The following is a 12,675-nucleotide window of genomic DNA, read 5'->3' as shown; positions in this document are numbered from 1 at the left end:
GGTCACACTGAGAACATAACTTCCAATTTGGAAAAACTATACTGCTCAAGGTCACCAGTTCCATTTATTGGATAGTAGCCAGGCAATTGCTGATGGTGAATGAATGTGCCAGTGCTGACAGCCAAGTCCACCCAAATGATAGACTACTGTCAGTTAATGGCACTAGCTACTCACCCCAACACTTTCCAAGAGAATGCCCTTGTGGGTGACCCCTGTCACAACCAAACCAAGGAGGGGAGGGGCCACAGGGGGAAGGAGGGCCAGTATGGAGGCAGGGCTATGGGGATGTGCCACAGGTACTGTAATAAAATAATACCACGTAGCTGTACTATCGCGCTTTTCATCAGTAGATTTAAAATCCTCTTACAAAAAGGTGGTCAGTACCATCACCCCCATTTTACAGATGGGGAAAATGGAGGCATTTCCTTAATACAGCCCTGTGAGGCAGGTTTCCTTTAACTCCTTTTCTTTTACATTGAATAGATTACACAGCACTGGAGAATAAAAGGTTCTGCACAGCATATACATGGCGTGCTCTTCATACAAACACACACAAATGCATATTTCATTTCAGCACTAAGGCATTTTATTTAAAAATGTATGACACTTTAGAGGCTGCTTATTTAAATTTCTAGCAAACACACTTAATGTTTTCATTCCATATCAAAGCATTATGACTAGCTGGGAAATCCCCCACCCCAAAGCCAGTAGTACTTCAGGTGCCCTGCTGACCTCACTAGTATATATTGTAAGTTTTATAGTTCAGTCTTGGTTTTAAGAATTGCCTTCTAAAACTAGTGGATTTCAAACTGGTGGGGTTTAAGGCTCATTCTGCTACATATACCTGAAGTAAGAAAAAATGGGTGTTGGGAAGAGGGGGGGAGGGAGAATCTGTGTCCTCTCCCAGATATGCTCAGAAACAGCTAAGCTTTAGGAGGCTGGGAGCTGCTACTGCAAGGTCCTTGCTACTAGTGACCACGTGCTTTACCAGGTCCCTCATGCTGCTTCTTCCTCCACCACCATCTCCTGGAATTGGCTTCATAACTCACTAGGGTCCTTCTCATCCTGAGCCACTGGATATAAACTGCAGTCTCCACCCTTGCTACCCCTCACACCATGGTACGTAGTACACTTCCACGCCCCCTTCCCCCGGGAAGCTTCAGAAAAAACAGGAAGTACCAACCAACGGGGAGCCATCTTGTTACATTAGTGATCCTCCAGAACCAGAACCTATTGTTTGTTAAGGGGATTCCCTGGAGCATAGGCAAACTAATAGGTCAGGGATTGGATGTGAGGGATCTGAGCCCCTCACCAATTATAGGGAAGGCAGCCAGAGGAGAGACGGAGACTGGCTCTGTGTTTTGAGTACTCTAGTGAAACAATTTTTTTTTTTTTTTTTTTTAATTATAGCTGCCCCAGTACAAGCATATTCTGAGGAGGGGGAAAGGAGTGGGTACAGGGAGCCCTTTAAGGTATGTCTACAGGGGAGCTGGAGGTGTAATTTCCAGTTTGAGCAGACATACCTGCTCTAGCTCAGAGTTAGCACACTAGACACAGAAGTGTAGCCGCCGCAGTATAAGTGGCTAGCCACCCTGAGTACAATCCCACCGGAAATGCTAGGTACATACTTGGGGCGGTGTGACTTCTGTTTTTAGTGCATTGGTGCAGGGATGTTTCCTCTAGCTAGAAATGACACCTTCCAGTTCCAGTGTAGACATCCCCTCAGTCTCCCCTCCTAGCACCGCATTACAGGAAGCTGCCATAGTCCAGTTTTCTGAATAGGTAAAACAGCACTGATTTGGGTATACTGGGCTACAGCCCCAAACACAGTCCAGTCTAACCACCAGTTTGAAAGATTGGCTCTATATTTCAGTGTGTTTTAAATAGCTTTCCTCTCTCAGCATAGAAATCATAGGCCCTTTAATTTGTGTGTCACAATCTCATAGTCCAGATCCAGAAGTGGAGGTTGCCAGGGTATAAATGGAGGGTCCACGTGGGCACTATATTCATCTTCACTTGGGTGTCTTGACTCCCCAGAACTCCAATCCAGCTCCCAATGAAATCAGGAGAAAGACTCGCACTGAGCTCATGGAGAGCTGGATCAAGCCCTGGGTACTAAGAGACACTGCTTTTCCAACTTCATACATGCTCTGAACATACTTTGGTAAGCTATATACTAGTGTGATTACACCACAGGCACTCTCAGAACACAGCCTTTTCCAATAAGAATACCTGCCACAGCAGGGCACTTGCACTTTGGGCCTGCCCCAAAACCCAGGGAGATCAATGGGCTTTGGATCTGCCCCTTTGACAAGTGCAACATCCCATACTCCTTCCAACTCTTTCTGTGGTCTGAGCCTCCCCCGCCACCGGACAATGGCAGGATCTGGGTTCTCCCTGGTGACACTGACGGGGCGCAGAGAGGGAGAACGCATGACAACCATTCTGGCAGTGAGGAGCAGACCTCTCCCCTTCACAGGGAAGTCCTAGTTACACCAAAGGAAAGGTACTTTGCCACAGGCATGTTTCTTCACCTGGATTTTAAGCACAGTGGTTCAGGCTGCAACCCGGACAGTCACTGGCAAGCGTGATAAATAGTCGTGCACTCTGTCAGGCCCTTTATGGCAGTAGGCTGTTTGCCAGCACAGATCCATCACACCTACTAAACAAAACTAAATAGTTAAAACTAAATAGTTCCTTCTCCCCCTGCCACTCACATTTTTCCCTACACAGGACACAGTCTAACTTCCATTCCTTTTCAAATGCAGTTGGAGCAGTGCAGCCCCAAGCAGTCAGAGTAATCCAGAGTTGGGTTGACTCTACGGCTTCACAATAGCAAACAAGATGTACTACCCTTGGGTCACATTTCCATAGGAAAAGGTTACACATATTACACATTTCTGCCTTGAAATGCTGACACGATGATGCAAGATTCGACACTGTTTTCATAACGGCAAAGCTGAGGAGACCCCGCTACCGAGTTCACAAAATGACAGCCCGCCTCAATGCCGGCCATCCTCACTTTAGCATAGCAGCAGCCCTTCCTTTGCTGCCAAGCGCTGGCGATGGATTTTGTCTTGCTGCAGCTCCTCGTGGTTTGGATGCCAAAGTTTCATGATTATTCTCTCAATGTTTAGAGCGTAGACGGTGTGTGCTGGAACAACTTCTCTGTGCACCTGCAGGGGCGGGGGTTACACGTTAGAAAACATTGCTAGCCAGATGCTATCACGCTCACGCCCCCCGTTTCTAAAATAAGATGCATCTAGTGCATTTATTATAACTATATAATAAGCTGATGAGGGGGTTCTCAGGGGCAACCTGAGGACTTAGGCTTGTTGCTTTGTTTCTAGCTTGCCAATATTTACATACACCCAGAAGAGGCCACCTGCACTGAAGGCGGCCGCTCAGGATAAGCATAGGGAAATAGATAGTGCTTGCAACATGCTCGTAAGGGTCAAATTCAGGAAGCTAATTCCAGAGTCAGGAGTCCTCCTGCTGAGAATGCTTGGTCTCACCAGCCCCAAGCCATGCAAACCCAGGGACGGACAGCTTGGGCAGTCCAGCTGGTAATAAATACCTGCATGGAACACAGAGAAAAGAGGGATTTATATGGCAACTCAGTGTGCTGTATTTCTGCCAGAATCTCCATCAATCGAATGCAGAGAGGGGGGCTGTGACCACCTGTAACCCCATAGCGCATAGTGCATAATCCCAAGGTGAGAACCTATGATCTAGTGCATAATGTGCTTGCATCTACCTGGCAACATTTACACAACTGACGGGGCCAATCCAGAGTCCCTGCCTAATACTCTGTGCAGCTCCATGTATAGCCACAGATTTAAGAAGAAAACAAGGAAACAGCCTGTTTGTTTAAACAGGCAGTGGGGAGGGCGTGAAATCAGGTCAGTCTCCAAGTACATAATACAGAGCAGACACAATCAGCTCTGACTAGCAGTCTCTGCTCAGGAAAGCATATCCCCAAGCCATGCTGCAATGGAACGTGAATGGTTACCTGTAATGCCTCAAAAAGGTCATACATGTTCACGGGAGGGAGAGTAGCTGGTAAAGTATTCCCGGAACATGCTAAGAGGAGAGCCGCCTGCTGCTCAGCATCGTCAGGAGCGGGGTGGGAGGCTAGATTCTGACCCGCAGAAGGTGCCACGCAGGTAGGAGGACTGTAAAGAGAGGGACATTAAAGACATTCCAGTCAATAAAGAAGCACTCACCTTGGGAAATATCAGGGCAGTAGCTTAGCTCCTGAACTTTATTCTTCACTCAGAGCTGGCTCAGGCCTTGTCTGGATACCAACGTTGCACTGGTTTCACTAAAAATCAGCTTTTAAAAGGGACTGAGTTAAAATGGCGCAAAGCCGTGTGGCCACACTTAAACTGGTTTACGTTACTTTTAACTTGGTCACTTTATTGCAGACAGGCTGCTGGCATTCTTACATGACTAATCTCCAGCCAGAACAGATCCCAAGGCTGTGTCTACACTAAGTAAAGAGTTGCACAAACTAAAAACAAATACGTATTGGTTAAACTATGCATCAGTTGCAACTCTTCAAATGGCAAAATCCCACTGCTCCCCAGCAGCCAGAAACAGCATGCTTACTTCTAAGCATAAACAACACGCTGTATAGTGCACCGCTGTTTGGATTTCAGAGATTACAAGAGACAAGATGTGTTCTGGAGATTAGCTATTTAAAAGACCTTAATATCTCAGGACTGAAAACATAAAGGAGCCCACTCTGGCCCATGTGTCTGGCAGAGACAAGGCAGGAACAAACAAAGTCTTTATCTGCAAGGTGCTGAAGGTAAAACATAAAAGTTCACCTGAAGCTCTGGGACTGTGGCTGACCTCTCTGCTCCCAAGCCGGAGCAGTCCTAGTCCTATTTTTGGCCCCCTACTACCCTGAAGTTGAAAGAATTTACATGTGCAAAACTCATCACTTGTATGCACAAGTGATGGACAAAAACCAAACCAAACTAAACCAAACAGCCGACTGATCAGAAGCAAAGCAAAACAAAGCAGAGTGGCACAGCAGTTCAATGCCCCAGACAACTGCCCAGCTCACCCACCCCTAGAACTGCCCCTGCTCCCAAGGTACACTGGCGCTGTCCACCACGAGGGTTGTGTTTTCCTGTGCAGAGACTGAGCTTTACTGGGGGCCAGCCTGAGACTACGGAACAAATTTTTACAGAATCTAAGAATTGCCTAGACTCTCACCAGCTTATGCTCCAAGTGTGGGTGCAATTTTCTGACCTCGCCTTCAGCGAAAAGCACACAGAGCACAGCAGAGAGAAAACAAATATAAATTATTTAAAAGACCTCAACATAATTTTCCCTTGGAGGAGAAAAAAAGGGAGTCCCATATGTGACAGATGCTAGTCATGTTACTTTGTGCACTCCTGGAAGGTGCTCAGATAGCACAGTGATGAGGGAGATATAAGATTGGAATGGAATACAAACAAAACACTGGATGCTGAGTCCACCCCAAGGGCCAGCTCTGGTTTCTTACTAATGCTTCCTAAGGAAGGAATAACTAACCAATTAATCAGAATTCCAAGTTTCCGCTTTCTAAACTACTGGACTGCCCCCACTCCAGGAGGGTAGCACAAACTGACTGAGGATTCTGTGGGTTACCATCCATGGCTTGCACCTCTGGCAATTCCAATCTCTCTCTCATCACAAGCTGCATGCTCTATTTACTGTAGTAGAGAGAGCCTAGAGCATTAGGCCTGGTGCAAGACCTGAGGCCTGAGCCAGACGTTGTGAACCAAAGTCAGGCGATGTACTGAAGTAAATGCCTGTAAGTTCAGTGTCCGGTACATGAACTTGGCACAGGTACTGCTAACATTGCTAAAACACACTGAATATATAAACACATTCCAACACTGGCATGTCCCTGCAACTCCTAGCTGGAGGGGCTGGGGGCTCTGTGCACGACCCACACTCACAGGCGCCGCACCCACAACTGCCATTGGCTGTGGTTCCCAGCCAATGGGAGCTGTGGAGTCGGAGCTCGGGGCAGTGCAGGGAGCCCACTGGCCTTCCCTCACCCTAGGAGCTGCAGGAATACGCGGAGCTGGGTAGGGAGCCTGCCAGCCCCGCCAACCCTCCTCACCCTGCACCAGCGGGGGTCCTGGGCTGCATGCTGCCTGCCTCGCCCCCAGCACCAGCAGAGGTCCTGGGCCCAAGTTTTAGTTTGGGGTATATAGTACAATTCATGGACAGGTCACGGGCTGTGAATTTTTGTTTACTGCCCATGACCTGTCCATGACTTTTACTAAAAATATCTGTGACTAAAACATAGCCTTAGTTATAGATCATCAAGCCTGTACCCTGGGACCAGTGTATAATTAGTCCAAAAATACAATTCAATATATTAGCCAATCCAATTTAAATGTCTCCAGTAATGGGCTTTCCTCCCTTCCCTTGGCAGTTAACGTACAGAAAGGGCTTTGAGATCCCTGGATGAAAGGTACTTCAGATGTGCATAGCATTATCAGAGCTTGAAAAATCCATTTGCCAGTAGGGAGCAGGCAATTTTCTCTGTGGAGAGGGGATAGTGGGAGAAGCATAATCTTCTGCAGAATTTACTCTTTCATGCAAAAAAACCCCACTCCTTATGCTGAGAAGATAACCTTCCAGATATGAATTGTACAGTCTTCCTGAGTCTGCAGACAGATGCAAGATTACTGCTGCTCATAGCCTTCCCAAGAGGCTGCAGCAGGAGACTGAAATCAACATCATTGCTGATAATTTTACTGCTGACCGAAAGAGTTCTGCACAGTAGCCATGAGCCAGTATCTTTGTCAATTCCATACTGTGGCTGTCTGGGAAAGCAACAAAGGTAGACACTGGAGTTATCCACATGGGAGTAGGACCCAAAGAGAGGCTGGGGAAGTGGTAGAGCCAGGAGAGCGGGGAAGGGAAAAATAGTGGCCCAACCCCTTCGCTATTCCCAGGTGAAAGCTGCTTCTCCCTTCCAGCAGCCAGAGATAGTTGGAAGGCGGGGAGTAAGAGTCTGTGTGCTTCAAATCAAACACTCACCTACTAACCAGAGGCTTATATGAAAAATTGAGTCCTCAGACTGGATCTAGAGAGAACACCCAAGCAGGAATTCCAGTATCTTCCTAGCAGGTGAGTACAGTGGTAAAGGGCACAGACTTCTTGCCAGGGCACTTTATGCTAAACCCCAAGTCCTTCCCCTCTGCCCAGTAGGGATAGTCCTCTGGCACATCTGCAGTTTCTGACTATTAAATATTACCACCAAGTTTTCTCCAGGGATTTTAAAAAATGGATCAATGTGCTCAGTCTCCTACACCAACTACTCAATGACTATGTTTAGAACAAGGTAGCTCCATGAGAGCTCGCTTACCATTCAATTAGATTATTATAGGCAACAACACTGTTCTTCAGGTAAGGCTGTGGGTTAACATTGCTTCCGAAGGCGTATTTGAAATGACCATCTCTCAGGCGATAGGCTTTCCTCCTGGATACTACAGATGCCAGGATATCCTTAAGGTGATTCTGTAATGACAAACCTGACCTTTACCATTTGTGGAGCATGCTCTCAAAACTTTACAATAGTGTCACATAGGCCTGTTTATCCCTTCCACCTAGATACTGCTGCAATCAGTACATCACAAATGCCATTGGTCATATATAGAGACAGTTTCATAACTATTCATTTTAGTCTATTAACAGGTGGATTCTGTTATATGGATAGCTTCCATTATTAGAGGCACAATCTGGCAATGTTATTTTAAAGGAAGTGCATTCAGTAGAGGATGATACAAATAGCATCCCCCTGCATCACATATCTGGAAAAGGATGTATTTTATAGTTTTGTACTGAATCTGAAAAAATCAATCAAGATAGCCCTGGGAAAAAAAAAACAGATCTCCAACCCAAATAAAAATCCTAGTTCCTCAGGAGGGCAACCCAATCAAAACAAAGCCAGCGTGCTGATTTACTTGCTATCACATGTTCATGTGTTTCTCTTCCTGATTTATTTCTGCAAATCAGTAGGGTACCAAACTTCAGGGGAGCTTGCCTTCAGACAGCAGGATTGGTGTAAATTTCATTACCCTATTTGTACACAAAGCAGAACAAGCACAGTAAACAGAGCACTGTGTGCACTTGCCTGTGAACTGAAACTTACAGCTCTAATTTGAGCTCTCCTGGTACCAACCTTAAAAATGTCTTTTAAATGTCAGGAAATTCCCACCATTAACTAGCACACTGTGGTAGAGGACAAAAAAGGGTTTCATAATCAGCATCAGACAGTGCATGGGAATACTGCACTTAAAGCTATTCTGAAAGCCACACTATATTTTTATTAAAGGGCTGGCCTTACTTCTGAGGTGAAACTGCTGGAGAGGGTGTGAAGGGGTGGAAAGAACAAGCAGAAAGTTGCTCCCGCATCTGGTCCTATTGATGGATCGGGAGATCAGACTGGCCTCTGGAGTCCTGAATCTGCTGTGTAAGCCCCCAGAAGCACAAGTCCTAAGTAGTTGCTTGCAGTGCTTGGACCTGGTCTTGAGAGATGCTAATCGCCATAACTCCCAATGGGAAGACAATGAGAATTGTATGTAATCAGCACTTTAGGTTTGGGCACTATATGATTTATCTACCTTGCTTGAGCTTCAATAGCAGACAAGTTTTACAACAGCTTGATGTGCCTATAAAGGGACTGTTCAAAACTAATTCTATTGCCTCTGGATATAAAATTGGAGTATAAACCGCTGCTAGCAATGGAATATACATTTTAAAAATTCATCATAGTTAAAGAAATCTTTTAGTTTAAAAGCTGAAGGTCCAACTTTTCAAACTTAGCTTCTAAAATTATGCCTACAATTTTTCACTCTGAGCTTCTGCAAATTGTATTTTTGTATGCACGAATCCAAGATCCTTTGTGTGTGCCAAGACTCTGATCTGAAGAGCTGCAAGAATAACTTTCAGCGCCAGTTTGGAAGGCCCCTTTGAAACACATGGCGTGGATTCTCATAAGTCACCTGTAAATATAGTGAAGCTATTTTCCTTTCATACACTGTAGTCCCCCACCATATACCAAGCCTTTTGTTAGTAGCATAATCAAAACCACATCATTGGTTTGTCTTTTCTAACCTGCACAGCATAGACAATAGCCGTCACTGCCTCTTCGGTGACATTGTCCAGCCCGTGCTCATATGCAGTGACTATCATCCTTCCTTCTAGCTGGCCCCGCGTGGGAAGCATCATTGTATGGGAACACAACTTCAAATCATCATCTTCTTGAGGATCCTTTGCCACAAACTGCTGGGCGCCAGACAATGGATTCTGAGGCTGGAATCGGTGCTGTCAGACAAACACACTTTTCATTTAAAAACTACTAATTCCAGCACTGAATACAGCTTTCAGGGGAGATGTGGAATTGAGGTCCTGAATTTATATGGTTATTAAACAAGGCACTTTTCATAAGAAAATAGGGATTTTAAGCATAGCAGTCTAGTTGGGTTCCAACTTCGGTTATTATATTCTGCCTGTCTTAAATTTATCTGAGACAAGGTGAGTGAGGTAATATCTTTTATGGGACCCACTTCTGTTGGTGAGAGAGAAACTTTCAAGCCATACAGAACTCAAAAGTTTGTCTCTCTCATCAACAGAAGTTGGTCCAATAAAAGATATGTCCTTACCCACCTTGTCTCTCTAATATCGTGGAACCGACACGGCTACAACTACACTTCAATTTACCTTACCTTTTCAACTTAACATTGCTGCGTGCTGCTAAACAGCTGGGTGTTCCCCCTCAGAAGCAGCTGTTTTTCAGTCATCCCAAAATATCAGATGTGATCCCAAAATATCAAATGCTTAATTAGTTAATGTTTGTAAAGACATCCTTGGATAGAGGGGGTTATAAAAGCTTTATACAAAACTACAAAGAATAACCATATATCTAACCAACATTTATTTAAATCTGATGGAAAAAATATTACCACTAATGAGTGGGAAGTTCTGCTAATTTTGAGGACTTCAGCTTTCATTTGGTTGCAAAGATATAACCTTCGAAATGTAACTGATTCTGCAAACAGAGAACATATGCCTTTGGAAAGCAGAAGCAAAGTGGAATTAACATGAAATCTGGTAATTTCACAGCTATTACTGGGACCTTTCTGGGTAGCAATGAAATTGTGTCAATATCATGCTGGTGAGGAATACTAATAGCAGGGTCAGGCACAGAAGTTATTCATGGGGCAGGGGAAAAAAAGAAAAAAGAAAGGTGGGGAAGGGATAGAGTAGAAGAGACTTCCGTTCCCCTTCCCTCCTTGCAGCAGAGAGGTGGTCCTTTTGAGAGAGCGAGTGGAGCATTAACAGAAATCAACTCTCTCAGCAGTATTTTGGTGTCAGCTGAACATCTTAACTCTAATGGGATTATTAACTTCACTACCAAAATTCATCCTGATAAAACCTTAATATAGTACTACACTATCATACATTCCTGAAAAAAAGTCCACATCTACAGTATATATACACATTCACATTTTTAAACAAACCAAGTTTTAAGTCCATCACCAGACATATGTATTACTCAGTTAATCAGATTCTCATAATTGCTTAGTGCGAAGAGATTACTGAGAATTTCTATAAATGAAGATACTACAGATTATCCGAATATGCATTGCTGTTACAGTCTCAGCCAAAACAGGATGAATAGTAAGAAATATTGTCTGAATCATTGTGGCAATTTCTAAATACAATTCTACTTCCACAGGGTTCACAATTCTTTAAAACCGCTGTTTGTAAAGAGTATTACAGTGCCTGATTATACCAGTGTCAAATTTAGTCTCCGGCGTTTATGGGCCCAATTCTCATTCACACTAATGCCTTTTGTACCACTCTGGCAGTGTAAAGCAGCCTCCAAGTGGGCCCACTTTACAGACCCTTTAGAATGCCAGAGTAATGTAAAAGGGGATTAATGTAAATGAGAACCTGGTCCTATGCGTTTCTCCCCGCACTCCACAGGGAAAAGGCTAGGCAGAGAAGAGGCACTCCGAAGTATTTTCCCTTAAGAATTTGGAGCCCTTTAAGTGTGGTCTGTTTAAAAGAAAGTGTTGCACCCATCCAGACGGCCCAAAGCAATATGGAGTTGGCTAGCCCAACCAGGCTCATGCAGCAAGTCAATTTGAGAAGAAGGGGTAAGCACAATGGTAACTATAATATATGGAACAATGACCTTTTGCTTCATGAAGCACTTAGCTTTTTGAAGTCAACAAGAGATCGGGGCAGCATGAAATTATAAATATCTGGACTAAAAGAGACTTGTCTGGTAATTACACTTGAATACTTATTGCTTTAATAATCAGTGGTTCCCAAACTGGGGTTTGGGTTCACGAAATGTTACAGGGGGTTCCCGGGAAAAAAATCCCTAATGCCAGACAGAGCTGTCCCTAGGGATCCTGGGCAGCACGGGGCCAGCAGCCCAGAGCCCCTGGACTTCCAAGAGCTAAGCAGATCAAAGCAAGCATATCTATTACACTGAGGAGATTGAAACTTCAAGACTCCTTATAAGAAATGGAAAGGGAGGTGGATATTTTTTGCTGTTCTTAAAATTAAATAGGCAGCTAGTATTGTTTTTAAAATTATTATGAAGAACAAGTTTAAGCTTTGTTGTAACGTGCATTGTTTGTCTGGACTGCTCAAGCCCCGAATGCTTGTGTAGGAGGAACTCTTTGAATTGGCTTCTTAAATACCTTCATGCTGTTTCACATCTGATACTCCTTGATGAAACATAGGAGCCTTGTCTTATAACATGCTTATTCAAAGTGATACAAGCTACAAAAGTGAGATCGTGGAAGAGTGTTGCCGTTTTCATAATGTAATACATAAGAACATAAGAATGGCAATACTGGGTCAGACCAAAGGTCCATCCAGCACAGTATCCTGTCTACCGACAGTGGCCAATGCCAGGTGCCCCAGGAGTGAACCTAACATGTAATGATCAAGCGATCTCTCTCCTGCCATCCATCTCCACCCTCTGACAAACAGAGTCTAGGGACACCATTCCTTACCCATCGTGGCTAATAGCCATTAATGGACTTAGCCTCCATGAATTTATCCAGTTGTCTTTTAAACGCTGTTATAGACCTAGCCTTCACAACCTCTTCAGGTAAGGAGTTCCACAAGTTGACTGTGCGCTGCGTGAAGAACTTCCTTTTATTGGTTTTAAACCTGCTGCCTATTAATTTCATTTGGTGACCCCTAGTTCTTGTATTATGGGAATAAGTAAATAACTTTTCCTTATCCACTTTCTCCACATCACTCATGATTTTATATACCTCAATCATATCCCGCCTTAGTCTCCTCTTTTCCAAGCTGAAGAGTCCTAGCCTCTTTAATCTCTCCTCATATGGGACCCGTTCCAAACCCCTAATCATTTTAGTTGCCCTTTTCTGAACCTTTTCTAATGCCAGTATATCTTTTTTGAGATGAGAGGACCACATCTGTACACAGTACAGACACATGTTTGTTGACCCCTTCAAAGAACTCTAATAGATTAGTAAGACATGATTTCCCTTTACAGAAACCATGCTGACTTTTGCCCAACAATTTATGGTCTTTTATGTGTCTGACAATTTTATTCTTTACTATTATTTCAACTAATTTGCCAGGTACTGACGTTAGACTTACCGG

The 12,675-nt window shown here is 44.2% G+C and overlaps 1 protein-coding gene across 3 annotated transcripts in view; it reads right to left on the bottom strand.

The window, feature by feature from the left end:
* Positions 1-563: 563 nt before the first annotated feature.
* The window catches only part of TADA1 (transcriptional adaptor 1), a 35,592-nt gene continuing 23,480 nt past the window's right edge, over positions 564-12,675 (bottom strand). For all 3 annotated transcript variants that reach the window (XM_034778694.1, XM_034778695.1, XM_034778693.1), the window contains 4 exons: positions 9,133-9,342; positions 7,382-7,533; positions 4,013-4,175; positions 564-3,176 (listed from right to left, as the gene is read on the bottom strand). In XM_034778694.1, coding sequence (XP_034634585.1) covers positions 3,024-3,176; positions 4,013-4,175; positions 7,382-7,533; positions 9,133-9,342 — 678 coding nt within the window. In that variant the 3' untranslated portion in view covers positions 564-3,023. The remainder of the gene's footprint in view (positions 3,177-4,012; positions 4,176-7,381; positions 7,534-9,132; positions 9,343-12,675) is intronic.

This window comes from Trachemys scripta, chromosome 8 (genome assembly GCF_013100865.1).
Source record: "Trachemys scripta elegans isolate TJP31775 chromosome 8, CAS_Tse_1.0, whole genome shotgun sequence".
Taxonomy (NCBI): Eukaryota; Metazoa; Chordata; order Testudines; family Emydidae; genus Trachemys; species Trachemys scripta.
The sequence above is the reverse complement of the archived record's forward strand: the minus strand, read 5'-3'. Positions and strand labels throughout refer to the sequence as shown.